General features: G+C 46.5%; 1 protein-coding gene across 2 annotated transcripts in view; it reads right to left on the bottom strand.

Annotated features, from left to right (window-relative positions):
- Positions 1-1,871: 1,871 nt before the first annotated feature.
- Positions 1,872-24,407, bottom strand: part of e2f1 (E2F transcription factor 1) — a 34,058-nt gene continuing 11,522 nt past the window's right edge. The window contains exons 4-7 of one of the 2 annotated variants that reach the window (XM_079529979.1): positions 13,025-13,177; positions 10,783-10,897; positions 7,377-7,641; positions 1,872-4,970 (exon numbers count right to left, since the gene is read on the bottom strand). In XM_079529979.1, coding sequence (XP_079386105.1) covers positions 4,729-4,970; positions 7,377-7,641; positions 10,783-10,897; positions 13,025-13,177 — 775 coding nt within the window. In that variant the 3' untranslated portion in view covers positions 1,872-4,728. Of the gene's footprint in view, positions 4,971-7,367; positions 7,642-10,782; positions 10,898-13,024; positions 13,178-24,407 lie in introns of both variants that reach the window. The other variant, XM_079529978.1, reaches the window with a different exon arrangement.

Raw genomic sequence — 24,407 nt, 5'->3', positions numbered from 1 at the left:
GATGTTTCAATAACAATTCCACCAAGAAAGAGTCATGGCAAAGATTTTCATTTCAAAGACTGCACATACATGATAACTGATATATTGTACACAATTAAACAAGATGAATACCTAAAGTAAATGCAGAACAAATCCTGAAAAATGGAAATTTAAAAAACAAACACGCACAAAAACTAATTTACACCCTTAACCCTTCCATTACTTCTTTATTCCTCCCTAATCGGGTTGGATTTGGATCTACACTGTAAGAGGGTCCATCATTATGTTCCTTGGTGTGAAATTCCCAACCCTATTAAATAAATATTAAGTTTAACAATACATAATCTTACACACACACACACACACACACCCCAACCCTGGGAATAAAGCAAAAGGCTTTAACTACATCAACAATGAGAGAATTCAGATGGAGACGTTTCAAACTACTTGAAGTTGACATGACAGTAAACTGATGACGTATACATTGTACAATCAATACGTGATCAAAACTACGTGTTATTGCTTAAGATGTCAAACTAGTTTTCCTAAGAGAAAACAACCACAAACAAGTTCATGTTCTAAACTTAAAACATGTACTCTAATGTAATAACATGATTTACTGTAACTGGCAGGTGGAATAATATAAGACACTAAACATGATCATTGATTTAAGGTCATTTAAGGCATGAACATAATTTCCCCATCAAGGGACATGGATCTGACCCTTTCCAAAATTCCGTTAAGCCTCATGTATATAGCCTGGCTCCAGCCCCTGTTAAGCCTCATGTATATAGCCTGGCTCCAGCCCCTGTTAAGCCTCATGTATATAGCCTGGCTCCAGCCCCTGTTAAGCCTCATGTATATAGCCTGGCTCCAGCCCCTGTTAAGCCTCATGTATATAGCCTGGCTCCAGCCCCTGTTAAGCCTCATGTATATAGCCTGGCTCCAGCCCCTGAATCGCTAGCCACACCCATGAAAATTCAGTGTCAGCCTATCATTTATACTTTGTCGTGTGAAAATATCCGATCTACAAGCTCACAACACTTCACATCAATTGGAGACTCGCTGAGAGGTTGTACAATGGATATGGTTGTGCTACATTAAGCATAAGATGTAGCATTCTCTGAAGTCCTCTCTGCCCTGAATACAAGCAAGGAATGCTGTTGTGCTTCTAGTGAACCATCACAATACAGTCGAATAGTAAAGGTTAGGAATGACGGTGTTGTCGTGTCGTCATGGGATTCCTCAGCCTCATTCCTTAAAACTATGGATAACAGACGCACGCACACAGGGGGTTGTCGCCTGGGTCCACACACAGGGGGTTGTCGCCTGGGTCCACACACAGGGGGTTGTCGCCTGGGTCCACACACAGGGGGTTGTCGCCTGGGTCCACACACAGGGGGTTGTCGCCTGGGTCCACACACAGGGGGTTGTCGCCTGGGTCCACACACAGGGGGTTGTCGCCTGGGTCCACACACAGGGGGTTGTCGCCTGGGTCCACACACAGGGGGTTGTCGCCTGGGTCCACACACAGGGGGTTGTCGCCTGGGTCCACACACAGGGGGTTGTCGCCTGGGTCCACACACAGGGGGTTGTCGCCTGGGTCCACACACAGGGGGTTGTCGCCTGGGTCCACACACAGGGGGTTGTCGCCTGGGTCCACACACAGGGGGTTGTCGCCTGGGTCCACACACACACACAGGGGGTTGTCGCCTGGGTCCACACACAGGGGGTTGTCGCCTGGGTCCACACACAGGGGGTTGTCGCCTGGGTCCACACACAGGGGGTTGTCGCCTGGGTCCACACACACACACAGGGGGTTGTCGCCTGGGTCCACACACAGGGGGTTGTCGCCTGGGTCCACACACAGGGGGTTGTCGCCTGGGTCCACACACAGGGGGTTGTCGCCTGGGTCCACACACACAGGGGGTTGTCGCCTGGGTCCACACACAGGGGGTTGTCGCCTGGGTCCACACACAGGGGGTTGTCGCCTGGGTCCACACACACAGGGGGTTGTCGCCTGGGTCCACACACAGGGGGTTGTGGCCTAGTTTGCATCAAAATCATTGATTGATGACTGTACTCCGACTACCCTGAGACTGGCGAAATGCCCAACCAAGAGTTATTCACCATCAGTTTCACATGCAGAACAATCCCAGATCTGTAGAAGTCCCTGCTTCACTACTGCTGTCACAATAAAGTCAGTAAACAATAAAGTCTACGGCTTCACTCACACCTTTCGATCTAGCATACAACATTGATGCATGCTAGATGTATACAAAGGGTTTGTTTACATCTTGCCCCAATGCATTTCCAATGGAAGTCACATGGTTTGACACATGTGTTGTACAGCTTTCAGCTGTGTTTCGACTGCCCCGGCCCACCCCCTCATACAACAGAAATGTTGTGTCAAACCATGTGACTCCCATTGGAAATGAATTTGCGAACTTGCATCAGTAAACAAGTCTCATGCATCTGCCATACATCAATCCTACCACTGTACGTCAATGCCTTCTTTGTTTTGTCTACATTATTGGGTGTCTGGTGAAAACGCAAACATATTATTGACCTTGAGGTTATTTGAAGAGACCTCTAACAAGTCAGGGTTTTATAAGTTAGAGGATTCCAACCTTTTCCATGCCAAGGACCCGCAAACAGTCATAGCCTCTGGCTACTGCCCTCCAATTGTGAAATGGCTTTAACCCATTCACACCTGACGTCGACATTAAAAAAATATATATTTTGGGGGGGTCCCCAAATTATTTTATTATTTTTTCTTCAACTGAATGGCTGGAAAGTTTACATAGTACACTTAGTACATGCATACACCTTCCCTAATGATTATATCTGGTTTCAGTATTTAGTTATGGTGTCTATTATTAAGGTTATTGTAGCAGTCAATTTATATTGGGGTTCGGGAGGTGGCAGGGTGGGGGTCGCGAGACATGGCCAAAGCATTTCCGGGGGTCCCCGGCCAAAAACGCTGAGAACCCCTGGTCTAGAAGAGGGTCTGTGTTTGTCAGACCGCTGGACCAATATGCATCAAATTGTGCACAACACCTTTCTTTTCATGATTCATCAGATCATTCTCCTCTATCCAAACAACAGACTAGAATGCGACACAACCAGACCATGCGTGTGACATGCAAGAGTCCTCCATTGATTGGTCAGAGATCAAAACTCTCCATGCTGCAAAGCACAAACTTGTCATCATTTCACTCCATTCGTCTACACCAGGGGTGACCACACTTTTATGACATGCGAGCTACTTTCAAAATGATCAGCTCAACAAGATCTACCCACCATTACTGAAAATAGTTTACCTGAGGGGGCTTTACTAGCATAGCGGCGCTGGCATTACATACAGTATAGGACAAATGGACTTGGAATGGGAAATAGAGGGGGGTAATCTAATAGTTAGGGTTTTCTTTGTATTTAATTTGTAATGCTACTGCTACAGATGTTTATGCACAGCAACACTCTTGAAAACAAAATATTGCATTGTGAGTTTGAGCATACAGGCCCCTTTTGTCAATCAATCAAGTCACCTTTAACTCAAGTGGCAGATGGCAAAAAATGTTTTTTATACATTTAAATTAAATATTGTCCTTTGTGATCTACTGGTAGATCGCGATCTACCTTTTGGGCACCCCTGGCTACACCAATTCACCGCTCATACATATGTCCGATACTGTACGTATGGCATAGATGACTGGTGTCACAGGCTGGCCACATGAAGTCAGAGATCCACACTATTAGACCCTGTCTTGTCAATTATAACTGATAAATGCATTTGGGAAAGCCAGGGCAAGAAACGTGAGGAATGGATTCATAGACTGTTTCATCAACATGAATTATGCCTAGTTCAGAGGACCATTTCACTGGTCTTATGTATTAAACCATCTTTAAGACTTACATTTATGTGTTTATGAAACCAGCTCACTCTACACTGTAGAATTTCATGTAGAGTGTCAATTTATCCCCGAATTCAATGGACACTTACAAGTCCATTTGGTTCCATTTGTACAGTCTAAAGTTGAAATAACACTAATGACTTTACTCTGTAAAAGTCAGTTACCCACCACAAACGCCACAAAGCACACAAACAAAAAAACAATCTCCCTCAGTACAAAATATAAAAACATTATTCATATAAATAAATTAAATAGCTATACTAAAGCTAAACTCTTTTGCTAAAATTTTAAAAATGGGCAATGATCAAGTGCTAGATCTGTGCTGTACAATTTCGGGGGGTTTAGAGATGCTTGCGGGAGATGAGTGCATGTGTTTGGTCCGACTAGTCATTGGTCCGAAACACGACAACCTGCACCTCAAACCCTAACCTAACCATAACCGCAAGCACGGGAGCAGGCGCTAGTCCGAGGTGCGGACGGATGTCGAACCAATGCTCCGTCGGACCATAGTATGCCTCCCGTGGGAGATGGGTTGTTCTTGTAGTCGTGGAGCAGTGAAGTCCCTCGTGGAGCAGTGAAGTCCCTCGTGGAGCAGTGAAGTCCCTCGTGGAGCAGTGACGTCCCTCGTGGAGCAGTGACGTCCCGCTGCATCCTTTCTCAAGGTGGGCTGAGGGAACATCTCAAAGCATCCTTCCACACCAAGGAGGAGTGAAACCCAACATGTTCCTCCTGATGTCAGGTGCAAACTATCCCCATTTCTCACCTTCCCTTGAGGCCTGCAGGAAAAATGTTTTTTAAACGCTGGTTGGAGGAATCCACCCTCCTCTTCGCCCTCCTAGGTCTCCTCCAGAACCTGTGTTAGGTCACCAAAGTCGCAGTCAAACAGTTCGCTGATGCCCTCGTGTTCCTCCAGTCCAAAGTGATAGTCGTGGCAGTGTGGCGGGGACAGGTTAATGAAGCCATCGAACGGGAGGGCCAGCCCCTCACCGTTAAGGAAGTCGGAGGAGGAGAGGGGCGAGAGGTCAAAGTCTGGCATCTCTCCAAGGTTCGAGAAGGGGTCACCTCCCAGAAATGATTCTGTTGAGGACAGGTGTGTGCGAGAAAAGAAGAGAGAGAAAGGTTTATCATCATTTTTAGAATTGTTCATGACCAAAAGGGTTTCAGCCACCACTGGCAATACTCAACTTGAAATTTGGTAAGATCGCATTGGCTAGGTTTACATTAGAGCACGACCAATACATACTTGGGCCATTATTTGACTATCGGTATATGCAATTATGCAGCTCATATGTCTCGACATTTGAACTAGCTCCCCTATAATGTGGGTGGTTGAAATAATACAGAGAACAGTTAGCGTTTCAAACGCTGAGGAAGGCAGACGTGCCGAAACGCGTCTGTTTCTCTAGATTGCTGCTGCTTCTGTGTTTGCTCAATAAACCAAGTTCATGCCCAGGCGGTGGCGTAACCGTCTGGGCACCTGACTGGTAATCCAGTCGCAGTGTGCCGCGGGTTCGACTCCCGAGCCCGACACGGCCTTTACTGCATGTCTTCCCCCATCTCTCTCCCGTTTCCTGTCAGCCTACTGTCTGTCCCTTCAAAAAAAAACAATAAAAGGCGTAAGCCGCAAAAAAAACATCTTTAAAAAAAGAAATAAACCAAGTTCATAAGAAACTACTCGAGAGTGCGGATATTCCTTTCTCTGTATATCTATAAGAATCTTCACTCAGCTATATTGTAAGAGACTATTCCTCAAGACTCCCCGGTGGGAGAGTTGTCCGGCAGTTTAATTAAAAAATAAATAAACAGACAAACTACAAGCTTGCAGATTGACTATTTTTGAACATGAGTTTGTGTTTATTTTTTCTGTATCAAAAACTGATTTGTATTTGTTTGCTTATAAGTAAAAAAAAGAATAATGTTCTCATAAGGTTTGACAAACTATTGGTGAGCACTTTAGGAATCAGGATTTGCATCAGACCCAGAAATCTGCCGTGGGTTTTACATTTTAAAGACTGTGTGAATCCCATCAAGTAAAACCAATCCACTTATTTACAGAACACATTTTACAAACGGTTAAGTGTTGCACAAGAAAATAAAACATAAAACCACCAAGAGAAATAAAAAACAAAAGAAACGGTCATCAAGAGCCAGCGAATCGATGCAGAAACTCAAACTGGATGGAAATAAAAATGAAACAAAGCGGGATTTAAAAGTGGGGGCCAATTTGATATGGAGAGGTAGCTTGTTCCATCATTTAATGCCACTGCTGAAGACCTCAGGTTTTCAGACGTGTCTAAGTTTCAGCTGATCATCAGAACTGAGCAAAAACAAACACTAACATGGATTCTATGATGAACGGGCAGTAAAGAAATAGAAGAGTACCTGTCTCACCACCTAAGACGAGCTGAATGGGCAGTAAAAAAATAGAAAGGTACCTGTCTCACCACCTAAGACGAGCTGAATGGGCAGTAAAGAAATAGAAGAGTACCTGTCTCACCACCTAAGACGAGCTGAATGGGCAGTAAAGAAATAGAAGAGTACCTGTCTCACCACCTAAGACGAGCTGAACGGGCAGTACTGAAATAGAAAAGTACCTGTCTCACCACCTAAGACGAGCTGAATGGGCAGTAAAGAAATAGAAGAGTACCTGTCTCACCACCTAAGACGAGCTGAATGGGCAGTAAAGAAATAGAAAAGTACCTGTCTCACCACCTAAGACGAGCTGAATGGGCAGTACTGAAATAGAAGAGTACCTGTCTCACCACCTAAGACGAGCTGAATGGGCAGTAAAGAAATAGAAGAGTACCTGTCTCACCACCTAAGACGAGCTGAATGGGCAGTAAAGAAATAGAAAAGTACCTGTCTCACCACCTAAGACGAGCTGAATGGGCAGTACTGAAATAGAAAAGTACCTGTCTCACCACCTAAGACGAGCTGAATGGGCAGTAAAGAAATAGAAGAGTACCTGTCTCACCACCTAAGACGAGCTGAATGGGCAGTAAAGAAATAGAAAAGTACCTGTCTCACCACCTAAGACGAGCTGAATGGGCAGTACTGAAATAGAAGAGTACCTGTCTCACCACCTACCTGTCTCACCACCTAAGACGAGCTGAATGGGCAGTAAAGAAATAGAAAAGTACCTGTCTCACCACCTAAGACGAGCTGAATGGGCAGTACTGAAATAGAAGAGTACCTGTCTCACCACCTAAGACGAGCTGAATGGGCAGTAAAGAAATAGAAGAGTACCTGTCTCACCACCTAAGACGAGCTGAATGGGCAGTAAAGAAATAGAAGAGTACCTGTCTCACCACCTACCTGTCTCACCACCTAAGACGAGCTGAATGGGCAGTAAAGAAATAGAAAAGTACCTGTCTCACCACCTAAGACGAGCTGAATGGGCAGTAAAGAAATAGAAGAGTACCTGTCTCACCACCTAAGACGAGCTGAATGGGCAGTAAAGAAATAGAAGAGTACCTGTCTCACCACCTAAGACGAGCGAAGACGAGTCCTGCTGGGAGGCCGCCGTCGCGGTCGACGTCGTCGATGCTGGTGATGATGACCTCACTTCCTGGGCTGATGGAGGGGTTCTGGAATTTAATTGGTCAGAGGATGGAGGGGCCAGCGTGGGGTCAGAATTGGGTTTGGAGGGACTGGTTCCAACCACAGGACTGCAAACATCAGAGCAGTCCTCTGGACACAGGAAGACATCGATGGCACCACGGGAACTCTTCAACGATATCTGGTAGCCCTTTAACACACGCACGTGTACAAATTAGTAAAGAATACACATGGGACTTTAGTTGACAAAAGTGCACAAATGACTTGTGTCTGTGTAGAACTTATTCTTGGTGGACGGTTCCTTACCCAATCCTAGTCCAAACACACGCGAGACAATCCTACACTTCCTACGTTTAATTTTTACATATTATCTGATGAATATCAAACAGACTTCACGCAAATCTAGTTATTGTGCGATGTCCTATTATCCCATGGACATATTTATACTCAATCACTTCCTCTGCAGTTTGCATCCACTGCAAAGGACTGAAAAACACAACAACACAGATCACAACAATGATGCACCAAGCAAGCATCAATAAGCCTATCTCACAGAATTTCCCCGCCCCCTTAATACGCCCCCTTTCGGGGTTAGTGGTGATAGCGTGACGTCACTCCATAGACGCTACATGTTAACAGAGGTAATTTAAGAAGTCTACAACTTTTGTTTTCTCAAGGTAAGGTTTGTTCTATCTGTTCGAGCTGATTTACCATCTTGTTTGCTTCATAATAATATTGGTCTGTCACATTTTTACATTAGAAAATGTACTTAGATTCTCCAGAGAAAAAAACATGTAAATGCTAATGTTAAATGACACCACTATTTACCGGAAGTGGGCGTGGAAAGCAGGCTGTGAGATAGGCCTATTATGACGCTTTTCGATATCGTCACATTTCTCCAAGGGGCCATCCAGACGAGGACGTATTCTGCGTTACCCGGGTAAGTATTTGGCCGATCTGCCCTTTCTGTCACACGGAGACAGCGTTTTTGGGGACTTAACCGGCTTATTTTGAAACCACCTTCCAGAGTGGGAAAGTTTGGAGACACGACTTTGTCCACCTCCAGTATCACTCACAGCTATTTTATATTTGCAAATAATGTCTATAAATATCTTCTCCGAAAATAGCCGATCTGCAGCCATGCAGTGAGCTTGTAGATGAGCTATTTTCGGAGAACAGATAGTCTAAATGATGGTGATTACCAATCTGGAAAGACAAGAAAAAAACGGATGATCTTCTACATTATTGTTACTATGAAATGGTGTAGTGTAGAATAGATTAGTATATAGGCTATACAAGATAGGCAGCACAGCCACCTGTCTGTCCGTTCCTCTCAGGCAGGTCTGTGCACACTGCACAGCACGCATGGACCTCGTCAAAGTGCTTTGTCTTCTTGGGTGGAAATTAAACATTCTTTGTGTAACTTCAAAACGGCTTTGCATTGAGAGACCCCAGGTAGGATAAACACATTGTTTACTGTCCATATTCCTCTGTAAACGGCCTATTTTCACTGTTTCTAATTGCTCTTTTTTATACTTTTGTATAGCCTATGTGCAATCAATGTTTAGCGCTGTGCTGCGCAGCAGGTGGAATCAATCTAAACGAGCAAGTATCTGACATTCAGAGGTGTTGCGCACCAGCGAATATATATTACATTTCCAAAGTCAAACTCATAAGTTCACAATGCATCATGCCGCCCCTCGTTGGGAGCATTAACCCATTTAGGCCCGACGTCGAAATAAAAAAAACGTTCGCTCTGAAAGAATATATATTCAAAGATTTGTGCCGCATTTTTACGATTTTTCAAAAATAGCAGACCTACAAGCTCGTAGCGCGTCACTCATTTTTCATGTCCAGAATGGGTTAAGATCTGCAAACGATGAATCTCATGCTTATGTATACTTTGTAGCCTACTTCTGGCAGAAGAGGATACATGAGAATATTAGTAGGCCAGATGTAAAATCATTACAATTGTAATGATTTGTAATGAAAAGAAAGAAAACTAGAAAAAGTGCCCTTCTGGGCACAGGTCTCCACCAGGAGGATAGGACTGTGTGAGATGTTTGGCAAAATGTTTAGGAGTAATATAAATAAGTAATATGTTTGCCTTTGATGGCAATTGGATGATTTGAGGCATTTTGTTCCAAAAATGTGTTTTGCAAAAATCAACCTGTTGGTGGCGCTATAACAGGCCAATGTGAAAAGGGTGGGATATATTCCTCAGCCTAGTAAGAAAATGTGTGAAAGATTTGACGTAAATTGCATGCTGCGTTCATGATTTGAGGTTTTTGTTCAAAACGGGGCAATCTTGCAAACTGTGAAAGCCAATTATAGCCAATTAGGATGGAATATGAAATATCGGACAGATCAGACTTGAGCACATGACCATAGAGATACTGTGTAACGATTTCTGAGATTTTTGGACAGAATCTGGAGGAGTAATATCCAAAAATGTGTTTTACAAAATTCGGCCTCCTGGTGGCGCTATAAAAGGCAGATGTGGAAAATGCAGGTCAAAGGTTTGTCCTTGGCCTCTAGGGAGTGTGCATGCAACGTTTCACGCAGATCGGTGCAGTTTTAGGTAAACAATGTGAAAAGCTGCCTCATGGTGGCGCTATAACAGGCCGTTCTGAAAAATGCGGGGCAGAGGTTCATCGTTGGCATCCAGGGAGTGTGTGTGCAAAGTTTGGCATCGACCGGATTAACGGTGCCGGAGATTAGCTGGTAACGGACGGACGGAAGGACACACGGACGGACGGACACACACACGGACGGAGTGCAAAACATACTCTCTCCCCATGCCTTCGGCCTGGTGGAGACAAAAATCAGCTACAGTTGATTATGCCCATGCCTGCCTACTGAATGATTATGCCACAATGCCACATATGCATTTAGCCTACAATACACACAGCTTTCTCTGGGTGTCCGGAGCTCTAACGCTCTCGTCTGGACTACATGCATAATTAACATAACCGCAAAATGGGGGGTGCATACTTAGTTTAGACTAGTCATTGGTTAGACATGGGTTAAGGTTAGGTTTAGGTGTGCTGCCCCGTGGGAGGTTAGGGTGAGTGTTTGAGATAGGTTGTAGTTGCAGGACTAATGACTGGTCTAACCAAATGACTAGTCTAAACTAAGTACTGCATCCCAAGCAGGAAAGTTTACAAACTTGCGCGGCTAACAGCCCGAGCCGTTCCTAAACATCTTCACATACACATTTTACATATATATATTTTAAATATAGGAACCTTTTTTCCAAAACATGGAAACAGATTGTAACGAATATGTCACATAATTGTGATTATCCGAAAATAACTGCATGTTATTGTACCTCGCTGGGTTCAGAGACCTGCATCTGGGTCTCTGGTGGAGCTCTGATCACCATGACTAGCTGGTCTGGAGAATCAAAGGACTTCCTCAGGTCCTGGCAGCGCACATAGCCCAGCGTGAGAACAGCACAGGTTAAGGACAGACAAGATCATCAGCCATGTTAACCCATTTTGACCTCAGATTCTAAAAATGTCTTCTACATCCTGACAGTTTTCTGAAAAAGCTACGTTTCTATGTCAGTCGTTCTTTGATTTTTCAAAAATAGCAGACCTACAAGCTCGTAGCGCGCCACTCGGTGGCGCGCTATGAGCTTGTAGATCTGCTATTTTTCAATAGCTAAAGCATAACATAATGCTAACACCAAAAGGGGTTCCCGCCCAAAATGGGGTAACTGACTGCTCACAGTATTGTGTAAGTCAGATATACCATTTTACTAAACTCGCCATCGGGCGGATATCTTGTGTCTTTATGCCGATTCTACAAATGCCCTATAAATCATTAGTTCTCACACTTTTTCAAAAATGTTCAAAAATAGCAGTTCAAAAAAGTTTAAACAGTGCAACAAGAGAAATATAACACTAAAATACATAAACAAACAGGATAAGTGATTATGCAACCGTTACAGAAAAGATTCTTAAGTCAACTTTTAGAGTGTGAAAGGCTCGGTCATCTGTGATCTTAGAAACAACCAGAAGGGCCTTGCCAGAAGACCGGCGAGATCTCACATTTCGAAGTGGATGTAGTAACACTGAGATGTAAAGTGGGTCCAGTCAAACATTTTCTTCAAAAAAAACGCAGGGTACCTGCTGTCCTTTGTATTCGACAAGGTAACAAGACAACTCACCCTTTTCGCACCTCCAAGTGAGTTGTCCGGACATCTCACCCCGAAAGTCCGGACAACTCACCAGACATCTCACCCCGGTGAGCAGTCTTCACTTTTGGGCACTTTTGGGGTGAGTCGTCTTCACTTTTGGGTGAGTTGTCTGGCTGAATATGTATACCCTTTGAGCTCTTGTATATACTTTACTGAATATTTCCCATTTATCCGTAATATAATCTAGATTTATTCAACCGTATCTTCCTGAATTACGGCATAGATCCACTGTTCTTGATTTCTCTCTGTGTGTGTGTGTGTGTTAAAACTTCTGAAGAAATGTGTAAAACTGTGTTGGCAACTTGGCCATAGATATGATAATATCAATACCTTTGCTATTCAGATGTGTCCAGTATTCTTTGACAAGAATGATGTTCTTACACTAGAATTCAGTCTCAAGCAGCGCTGTGTTAGAACTCCCCCTGGTGAAGGTTAGGTGTCACTGCACCCAAACTACTTAACTAGCTGAATGACCAGGCAGTTCAGCCACTTCACATTGCATCACAAAAGACCATACTTCATTAACATACAGCTGGCCTATGACAAATGACCACACTCCTCATTAACATATAGCTGGCCAATCACAAATGGCGAGAGGGAAGAGCCAGATGTAAATGGGAGAGTGAAATGTGTGTGTGGTTATTTGTGGTCTTCCACTTGCTTTTTGACATATTCTTTTGTTTTCACCAGAGAGAGACATAGACAACCATTCGAGCGCCACAGGCAGCGACAGCGGGGTTGGGCTTAAAGGCAGAAAGTATGTTTCAAAATGACATTCTCCAGTTTTGTTTCCAATATTGTCAAAATCACAATTGAGGAATACGTCGAAATGTCAGGTATGCTACATCCAGGGAATTGCATGACCCACAGTTTTTTTTTTACTGTCAATTCACACCCACAGCAACTTCAAATCCACCCACTTCTGCAAGATTTCCAGAGGACTGCAATCTCGACCAAAATGACTAATTTGAATGATAGCCATAACATAATTATCCAGAATGACCTTTCAGAAATATCAGCTATACAAGCCCACACATGTTGCATCGCAACAAGTTGTGAGCTCGTACACTCACTGTACAGATCAGCTATTTTTAAAAAATACACAAATAACCCATTTAGACCCGAGGCAGATTCTAAAACCTAACCTGAAAAGTCTTATTCAAAAATATTAATAATTATGTTGCTACATGTATAGCAACAACTAATGAGACACACAGGTACACACATCTGAACACACCATCAATATTTCTAAGTGAGCCCTCCCTCCCCTGATCCAGTATCCAAGGATGGGAACCACCGAATGGTAGACCCATCTCTCTCTTTAAAAAGCAAAAAGGCACAAATATGGCCTTGAAAAGCAAAAGGATATTTCTTGTTCTGAGAGTCTTCAGTGAGCAGCCGCAGCTGGACGTTGCATTTGGCGATGAGATCGTCCAGCTGGTCCTCGGCGTCCGTCAGGTCACACACCTCTCTCTGCACTTCCTTATAGCGAGCAGCGGACGCCCCGTCCATGCGGTTCCCCCTGCAGAGGAACACAGGACCGCAGTACTATTTAACGGCCCATTTCGATTCTACAAATGTCTTCAAAATCCTGACAGTTTTCTGAAAAACCCTATGTTTCTATGTCAGTCGTTCTCAAACATTATCATGTCAAGTTCCCCCAAAAATACAGTATGTAATTGGCCGCCGACCCCCATCTGAAAATATGTTGTTCCAGGGACCCCCCCTGGAAGCAAAGATTTGAATATATTCAAAGATTTGCACCACATTTTCACGACTTTTCAAAAATAGCAGACCTACAAGCTTGTAGTGCACCAATCAGTGGCGCGCTATGAGCTTGTAGATCTGCTATTTTTCAATAGCTAAAGTACAACATAATGCTTAAAACACCAAAAGGGGATCCCGTCCAAAATGGGTTAACTTATACTTCATACTTTACTGTAACCACTTAAAACTCCTTTAGCGCCATCTAGTGTTAGCATGCTGTCACTGCCGATATGCCACCCGTCTGCTCCAAGGGGCCAGTGAGGCACTCCAACGTTGAAGCACTGGGCCCTAGTAGTAAGAGGAGGGACTACAGGCGGACCCGTGGATTTATGACCGGGGAACCCCGTGCAGCTGGGCTTTAACATCGAGCGCTCGGTTGCACTTCCGCATTGGACCACTAAAATGTGGTGGTCCAATGCGGAAGTAGACGTTTTGAGAAGGTCCTTCTGGGTGCTTCAAAACGCCACTGAGCAACTTCCACTGACATGAATAGCGGAGGGGGCGGAGCTTCGCGCCAGATCAGTCTCTATCCTTCTTTATACTCTATGGTCTGCTCCCTCTCTACGGAGCTTGTTTCCCTTCCGGGTTAAACAGGAAGGTGGGGGCCTCCGGGAGGAGAACACCACCACTCGCATTAGCTCACAGCCTTTAGCTAGCAGTACAACCAGCTACATTAGCTCACAGCCTTTAGCTAGCAGTACAACCAGCTACATTAGCTCACAGCCTTTAGCTAGCAGTACAACCAGCTACATTAGCTCACAGCCTTTAGCTAGCAGTACAACCAGCTACATTAGCCCACAGCCTTTAGCTAGCAGAACCAGCTACATTAGCCCACAGCCTTTAGCTAGCAGTACAACCAGTTACATTAGCTCACAGCCTTTAGCTAGCAGTACAACCAGCTACATTAGCTCACAGCCTTTAGCTAGCAGTACAACCAGCTACATTAGCTCACAGCATTTAGCGAGCAGTACAACCAGCTACATTAGCTCACAGCCTTTAGCCAGCAGTACAACCAGCTACATTAGCTCACAGCCTTTAGCGAGCAGTACAACCAGCTACATTAGCTCACAGCCTTTAGCTAGCAGTACAACCAGCTACATTAGCTCACAGCCTTTAGCTAGCAGTACAACCAGCTACATTAGCTCACAGCCTTTAGCGAGCAGTACAACCAGCTACATTAGCTCACAGCCTTTAGCTAGCAGTACAACCAGCTACATTAGCTCACAGCCTTTAGCTAGCAGTACAACCAGCTACATTAGCCCACATCCTTTAGCTAGCAGAACCAGCTACATTAGCCCACAGCCTTTAGCTAGCAGTACAACCAGCTACATTAGCTCACAGCCTTTAGCTAGCAGTACAACCAGCTACATTAGCCCACAGCCTTTAGCTAGCAGAACCAGCTACATTAGCCCACAGCCTTTAGCTAGCAGTACAACCAGTTACATTAGCTCACAGCTCACTTTAGCTAGCAGTACAACCAGCTACATTAGCTCACAGCCTTTAGCTAGCAGTACAACCAGCTACATTAGCTCACAGCCTTTAGCTAGCAGTACAACCAGCTACATTAGCCCACAGCCTTTAGCTAGCAGAACCAGCTACATTAGCCCACAGCCTTTAGCTAGCAGTACAACCAGTTACATTAGCTCACAGCCTTTAGCTAGCAGTACAACCAGCTACATTAGCTCACAGCCTTTAGCTAGCAGTACAACCAGCTACATTAGCTCACAGCCTTTAGCGAGCAGTACAACCAGCTACATTAGCTCACAGCCTTTAGCCAGCAGTACAACCAGCTACATTAGCTCACAGCCTTTAGCGAGCAGTACAACCAGCTACATTAGCTCACAGCCTTTAGCTAGCAGTACAACCAGCTACATTAGCTCACAGCCTTTAGCTAGCAGTACAACCAGCTACATTAGCTCACAGCCTTTAGCGAGCAGTACAACCAGCTACATTAGCTCACAGCCTTTAGCTAGCAGTACAACCAGCTACATTCGCTCACAGCCTTTAGCTAGCAGTACAACCAGCTACATTAGCTCACAGCCTTTAGCCAGCAGTACAACCAGCTACATTAGCTCACAGCCTTTAGCCAGCAGTGCAACCAGCTACATTAGCTCACAGCCTTTAGCGAGCAGTACAACCAGCTACATTAGCTCACAGCCTTTAGCTAGCAGTACAACCAGCTACATTAGCTCACAGCCTTTAGCTAGCAGTACAACCAGCTACATTAGCTCACAGCCTTTAGCTAGCAGTACAACCAGCTACATTAGCTCACAGCCTTTAGCTAGCAGTACAACCAGCTACATTAGCTCACAGCCTTTAGCTAGCAGTACAACCAGCTACATTAGCTCACAGCCTTTTGCTAGCAGTACAACCAGTTACATTAGCTCACAGCCTTTAGCTAGCAGTACAACCAGCTACATTAGCTCACAGCCTTTAGCTAGCAGTACAACCAGCTACATTAGCTCACAGCCTTTTGCTAGCAGTACAACCAGTTACATTAGCTCACAGCCTTTAGCTAGCAGTACAACCAGCTACATTAGCTCACAGCCTTTAGCTAGCAGTCCAACCAGCTACATTAGCTCACAGCCTTTAGCTAGCAGTGCAACCAGCTACATTAGCTCACAGCCTTTAGCTAGCAGTACAACCAGCTACATTAGCTCACAGCCTTTAGCCAGCAGTGCAACCAGCTACATTAGCTCACAGCCTTTAGCGAGCAGTACAACCAGCTACATTAGCTCACAGCCTTTAGCTAGCAGTACAACCAGCTACATTAGCTCACAGCCTTTAGCTAGCAGTACAACCAGCTACATTAGCTCACAGCCTTTAGCTAGCAGTACAACCAGCTACATTAGCTCACAGCCTTTAGCTAGCAGTACAACCAGCTACATTAGCTCACAGCCTTTAGCTAGCAGTACAACCAGCTACATTAGCTCACAGCCTTTTGCTAGCAGTACAACCAGTTACATTAGCTCACAGCCTTTAGCTAGCAGTACAACCAGCTACATTAGCTCACAGCCTTTAGCTAGCAGTACAACCAGCTACATTAGCTCACAGCCTTTTGCTAGCAGTACAACCAGTTACATTAGCTCACAGCCTTTAGCTAGCAGTACAACCAGCTACATTAGCTCACAGCCTTTAGCTAGCAGTCCAACCAGCTACATTAGCTCACAGCCTTTAGCTAGCAGTGCAACCAGCTACATTAGCTCACAGCCTTTAGCTAGCAGTGCAACCAGCTACATTAGCTCACAGCCTTTAGCTAGCAGTGCAACCAGCTACATTAGCTCACAGCCTTTAGCTTGCAGTACAACCAGCTACATTAGCTCACAGCCTTTAGCTAGCAGTACAACCAGCTACATTAGCTCACAGCCTTTAGCTAGCAGTACAACCAGCTACATTAGCTCACAGCCTTTAGCTAGCAGTACAACCAGCTACATTAGCTCACAGCCTTTAGCTAGCAGTACAACCAGCTACATTAGCTCACAGCCTTTAGCTAGCAGTACAACCAGCTACATTAGCTCACAGCCTTTAGCCAGCAGTACAACCAGCTACATTAGCTCACAGCCTTTAGCCAGCAGTACAACCAGCTACATTAGCTCACAGCCTTTAGCCAGCAGTACAACCAGCTACATTAGCTCACAGCCTTTAGCTAGCAGTACAACCAGCTACATTAGCTCACAGCCTTTAGCCAGCAGTACAACCAGCTACATTTTCTCAGCGATGCGGTACAAACTCACAAATGATTTACGATCGTCGGGTGCGCGGCGGCGCACCATGGACAGCTCTCGAACCTTTGGAGATACAGCGCTTTGAAAATCCTGTTATCATTTTTCGACCGCGGTCGAGATTGTGGATTTCACAATAACACGCCAGACTTCCCGGTCCTTCATTGCCATCCCCAGTTCCTGCTTACTGATACCGGTGTCCCTAGCGATGACATCAGGGAACGACAGTTTTCTACTTCTGGTCTGCTTTGAGGCAGGACTCCAGAAAAGAAGGGAAGATATAACCTCATTGACAGCTCTGTAGCAGTGGCCTGCAAACTGTGTTCTTCTGGATCGGACTAGTGAAGAAACACGGGGAAGGTTGCCGTATATTAGATTAGTGAGTCGATGGGTGGCTCTTCCAAGACAGATTTTGCGCTCTCATTAGAAGGCGGGTGTAAGTGCCATCCAACCTTTTCTCTAGTTTCTTTGAAAGTGTCCATGTCTCGGAGCCATAGAGTAGAATCGGCTCAATGGTCGTCATATTTTTACTTTTAACATCTTACTAAGCTGGGATGACCAGATCTTATGCATGTCATTGCAGGCTGACCAGGCCATACCCTTCCTAGTTTGAAAGTCCTTTTGGGAAGATATATATGAACCCAAATACTTGTAGTCATCAACCTGTTTCAGAGGAGTGTTGTTAAGTGTTTTTATAATGTGGTTATTGTTGGATTTGCATATATTTACGTATTCAGTTTTCGTCTCGTTGAGATAAAGACCAACACAGTTGGAGGCCTGCTCAAGAGACTGAAGGAGAGCCTGTTATAATGGAGGCTCAACGGAGCTGGATTTAAAAATCGCATCGCGTGGGGAAGGAGGAGCTCCATACTAGCCGGAGCAATGCTAAAAAGGTAAACAGACGGACGGCGTGTTCATATATAGAGTAAACGGTTGTCTACGCGTAGATGGCACAAATAGGTCCCGGGGGGGGGTTACGTTTATAAAACGTAGATGGCACGAAAATAATTAAGACACGACGACGACTGCAACATAGCAATGACATGGGTCATGGGCACCAGAAGGAAAAAGGCCAACCAAAGACCACCTGGAGGTATACTGTTGAGAAAGAAAGAAAAGAAGCAGGATGGAAATCAATGGTCTGAAGTGAGCCGGACTGTCACTGCAGCAGCTGACCGTGAAAAAGGTGGAAGTGCTCTGTGAAGACCCTATGGGCAGTATTATGCGTGTCTTAAGTACCAGGTCTTATTACTTAACTTAAGACCTGGAGGTGTGATCAATGCCATTTGGCTATTCTGAGTGGCCAAACAGCATTGACCACACCTCCAGGTCTTAAGTTAAGTCATAAGACCTGGTACTTAAGACATGCATAATACTGCCCTGAGTGTCACAAGGCACGACGTGGATAGCAACAGGTAACTTAACCCATTAAGACCTGAGGCCGCTTCTACAAATGCCTTCTAAACAGTAGTTAACATTAAGCCGCCTCACACTACAGAGACAGGAGACGGGCTCCTCATGACTCACTACAGAGACAGGAGATGGGCTCCTCATGACTCACTATAGAGACAGGAGATGGGCTCCTCATGACTCACTACAGAGACAGGAGATGGGCTCCTCATGACTCACACTATAGAGACAGGAGATGGGCTCCTCATGACTCACACTACAGAGACAGGAGATGGGCTCCTCATGACTCACTACAGAGACAGGAGATGGGCTCCTCATGACTCACTACAGAGACAGGAGATGGGCTCCTCATGACTCACTACAGAGACAGGAGATGGGCTCCTCATGACTCACTATAGAGACAGGAGATGGGCTCCTCATGACTCACACTACAGAGACAGGAGATGGGCTCCTCATGACTCACTACAGAGACAGGAGATGGGCTCCTCATGACTCACACTATAGAGACAGGAGATGGGCTCCTCATGACTCACTATAGAGACAGGAGATGGGCTCCTCATGACTCACACTACAGAGACAGGAGATGGGCTCCTCATGACTCACACTATAGAGACAGGAGATGGGCTCCTCATGACTCACACTATAGAGACAGGAGATGGGCTCCTCATGACTCACTATAGAGACAGGAGATGGGCTCCTCATGACTCACTATAGAGACAGGAGATGGGCTCCTCATGACTCACTATAGAGACAGGAGATGGGCTCCTCATGACTCACACTACAGAGACAGGAGATGGGCTCCTCATGACTCACTACAGAGACAGGAGATGGGCTCCTGATGACTCACTATAGAGACAGGAGATGGGCTCCTCATGACTCACACTACAGAGACAGGAGATGGGCTCCTCATGACTCACACTACAGAGACAGGAGATGGGCTCCTCATGACTCACTACAGAGACAGGAGATGGGCTCCTGATGACTCACTATAGAGACAGGAGATGGGCTCCTCATGACTCACACTACAGAGACAGGAGATGGGCTCCTCATGACTCACACTACAGAGACAGGAGATGGGCTCCTCATGACTCACACTATAGAGACAGGAGATGGGCTCCTCATGACTCACACTACAGAGACAGGAGATGGGCTCCTCATGACTCACACTATAGAGACAGGAGATGGGCTCCTCATGACTCACTACAGAGACAGGAGATGGGCTCCTCATGACTCACACTACAGAGACAGGAGATGGGCTCCTCATGACTCACTACAGAGACAGGAGATGGGCTCCTCATGACTCACACTATAGAGACAGGAGATGGGCTCCTCATGACTCACTACAGAGACAGGAGATGGGCTCCTCATGACTCACACTACAGAGACAGGAGATGGGCTCCTCATGACTCACTACAGAGACAGGAGATGGGCTCCTCATGACTCACACTATAGAGACAGGAGATGGGCTCCTCATGACTCACTATAGAGACAGGAGATGGGCTCCTCATGACTCACTATAGAGACAGGAGATGGGCTCCTCATGACTCACTACAGAGACAGGAGATGGGCTCCTCATGACTCACACTACAGAGACAGGAGATGGGCTCCTAATGACTCACTACAGAGACAGGAGATGGGCTCCTCATGACTCACTACAGAGACAGGAGATGGGCTCCTCATGACTCACTATAGAGACAGGAGATGGGCTCCTCATGACTCACTATAGAGACAGGAGATGGGCTCCTCATGACTCACACTACAGAGACAGGAGATGGGCTCCTCATGACTCACTATAGAGACAGGAGATGGGCTCCTCATGACTCACTATAGAGACAGGAGATGGGCTCCTCATGACTCACTATAGAGACAGGAGACGGGCTCCTCATGACTCACTACAGAGACAGGAGACGGGCTCCTCATGACTCACACTACAGAGACAGGAGATGGGCTCCTCATGACTCACACTACAGAGACAGGAGATGGGCTCCTCATGACTCACACTACAGAGACAGGAGATGGGCTCCTCATGACTCACTACAGAGACAGGAGATGGGCTCCTCATGACTCACTACAGAGACAGGAGATGGGCTCCTCATGACTCACACTACAGAGACAGGAGATGGGCTCCTCATGACTCACTATAGAGACAGGAGATGGGCTCCTCATGACTCACTATAGAGACAGGAGATGGGCTCCTCATGACTCACTACAGAGACAGGAGATGGGCTCCTCATGACTCACTATAGAGACAGGAGATGGGCTCCTCATGACTCACTATAGAGACAGGAGATGGGCTCCTCATGACTCACACTACAGAGACAGGAGATGGGCTCCTCATGACTCACACTATAGAGACAGGAGATGGGCTCCTCATGACTCACTATAGAGACAGGAGATGGGCTCCTCATGACTCACTACAGAGACAGGAGATGGGCTCCTCATGACTCACACTACAGAGACAGGAGATGGGCTCCTCATGACTCACACTACAGAGACAGGAGATGGGCTCCTCATGACTCACTACAGAGACAGGAGATGGGCTCCTCATGACTCACTATAGAGACAGGAGATGGGCTCCTCATGACTCACACTATAGAGACAGGAGATGGGCTCCTCATGACTCACACTACAGAGACAGGAGATGGGCTCCTCATGACTCACACTACAGAGACAGGAGATGGGCTCCTCATGACTCACTACAGAGACAGGAGATGGGCTCCTCATGACTCACTACAGAGACAGGAGATGGGCTCCTCATAACTCACTATAGAGACAGGAGATGGGCTCCTCATGACTCACTATAGAGACAGGAGATGGGCTCCTCATGACTCACTATAGAGACAGGAGATGGGCTCCTCATGACTCACACTATAGAGACAGGAGATGGGCTCCTCATGACTCACACTATAGAGACAGGAGATGGGCTCCTCATGACTCACTACAGAGACAGGAGATGGGCTCCTCATGACTCACACTATAGAGACAGGAGATGGGCTCCTCATGACTCACTACAGAGACAGGAGATGGGCTCCTCATGACTCACTACAGAGACAGGAGATGGGCTCCTCATGACTCTCACTACAGAGACAGGAGATGGGCTCCTCATGACTCACACTACAGAGACAGGAGATGGGCTCCTCATGACTCACTACAGAGACAGGAGATGGGCTCCTCATGACTCACTATAGAGACAGGAGATGGGCTCCTCATGACTCACACTACAGAGACAGGAGACGGGCTCCTCATGACACACACTATAGAGACAGGAGATGGGCTCCTCATGACTCACACTACAGAGACAGGAGACGGGCTCCTCATGACTCACACTACAGAGACAGGAGATGGGCTCCTCATGACTCACACTACAGAGACAGGAGATGGGCTCCTCATGACTCACTACAGAGACAGGAGATGGGCTCCTCATGACTCACTACAGAGACAGGAGATGGGCTCCTCATGACTCACACTATAGAGACAGGAGATGGGCTCCTCATGACTCACACTACAGAGACAGGAGATGGGCTCCTCATGACTCACTACAGAGACAGGAGATGGGCTCCTCATGACTCACTATAGAGACAGGAGATGGGCTCCTCATGACTCACTACAGAGACAGGAGATGGGCTCCTCATGACTCACTATAGAGACAGGAGATGGGCTCCTCATGACTCACACTACAGAGACAGGAGATGGGCTCCTCATGACTCACTATAGAGACAGGAGATGGGCTCCTCATGACTCACACTACAGAGACAGGAGATGGGCTCCTCATGACTCACACTATAGAGACAGGAGATGGGCTCCTCATGACTCACACTACAGAGACAGGAGATGGGCTCCTCATGACTCACTACAGAGACAGGAGATGGGCTCCTCATGACTCACACTACAGAGACAGGAGATGGGCTCCTCATGACCACACTACAGAGACAGGAGATGGGCTCCTCATGACTCACACTACAGAGACAGGAGATGGGCTCCTCATGACTCACTATAGAGACAGGAGATGGGCTCCTCATGACTCACACTATAGAGACAGGAGATGGGCTCCTCATGACTCACTACAGAGACAGGAGATGGGCTCCTCATAACTCACACTACAGAGACAGGAGATGGGCTCCTCATGACTCACACTACAGAGACAGGAGATGGGCTCCTCATGACTCACACTACAGAGACAGGAGATGGGCTCCTCATGACTCACACTACAGAGACAGGAGATGGGCTCCTCATGACTCACACTACAGAGACAGGAGATGGGCTCCTCATGACTCACTATAGAGACAGGAGATGGGCTCCTCATGACTCACTATAGAGACAGGAGATGGGCTCCTCATGACTCACTACAGAGACAGGAGATGGGCTCCTCATGACTCACTACAGAGACAGGAGATGGGCTCCTCATGACTCACACTACAGAGACAGGAGATGGGCTCCTCATGACTCACACTACAGAGACAGGAGATGGGCTCCTCATGACTCACACTACAGAGACAGGAGATGGGCTCCTCATGACTCACACTATAGAGACAGGAGATGGGCTCCTCATGACTCACACTACAGAGACAGGAGATGGGCTCCTCATGACTCACTATAGAGACAGGAGATGGGCTCCTCATGACTCACACTATAGAGACAGGAGATGGGCTCCTCATGACTCACACTATAGAGACAGGAGATGGGCTCCTCATGACTCACTACAGAGACAGGAGATGGGCTCCTCATGACTCACACTACAGAGACAGGAGATGGGCTCCTCATGACTCACACTACAGAGACAGGAGATGGGCTCCTCATGACTCACACTACAGAGACAGGAGATGGGCTCCTCATGACTCACTATAGAGACAGGAGATGGGCTCCTCATGACTCACTATAGAGACAGGAGATGGGCTCCTCATGACTCACTATAGAGACAGGAGATGGGCTCCTCATGACTCACACTATAGAGACAGGAGATGGGCTCCTCATGACTCACACTACAGAGACAGGAGATGGGCTCCTCATGACTCACTATAGAGACAGGAGATGGGCTCCTCATGACTCACACTATAGAGACAGGAGATGGGCTCCTCATGACTCACACTATAGAGACAGGAGATGGGCTCCTCATGACTCACTACAGAGACAGGAGATGGGCTCCTCATGACTCACACTACAGAGACAGGAGATGGGCTCCTCATGACTCACTACAGAGACAGGAGATGGGCTCCTCATGACTCACACTACAGAGACAGGAGATGGGCTCCTCATGACTCACACTACAGAGACAGGAGATGGGCTCCTCATGACTCACTACAGAGACAGGAGATGGGCTCCTCATGACTCACACTACAGAGACAGGAGATGGGCTCCTCATGACTCACTATAGAGACAGGAGATGGGCTCCTCATGACTCACACTACAGAGACAGGAGATGGGCTCCTCATGACTCACTATAGAGACAGGAGATGGGCTCCTCATGACTCACACTACAGAGACAGGAGATGGGCTCCTCATGACTCACACTATAGAGACAGGAGATGGGCTCCTCATGACTCACACTACAGAGACAGGAGATGGGCTCCTCATGACTCACACTATAGAGACAGGAGATGGGCTCCTCATGACTCACACTACAGAGACAGGAGATGGGCTCCTCATGACTCACACTACAGAGACAGGAGATGGGCTCCTCATGACTCACTATAGAGACAGGAGATGGGCTCCTCATGACTCACTAGAGACAGGAGATGGGCTCCTCATGACTCACACTACAGAGACAGGAGATGGGCTCCTCATGACTCACTATAGAGACAGGAGATGGGCTCCTCATGACTCACACTACAGAGACAGGAGATGGGCTCCTCATGA

Source organism: Electrona antarctica, assembly GCF_951216825.1.
Source record: "Electrona antarctica genome assembly, chromosome: 2".
Lineage (NCBI taxonomy): Eukaryota > Metazoa > Chordata > Actinopteri > Myctophiformes > Myctophidae > Electrona > Electrona antarctica.
Note: the sequence above shows the minus strand (reverse complement) of the source record. Positions and strands in the feature narration are given on the sequence as shown.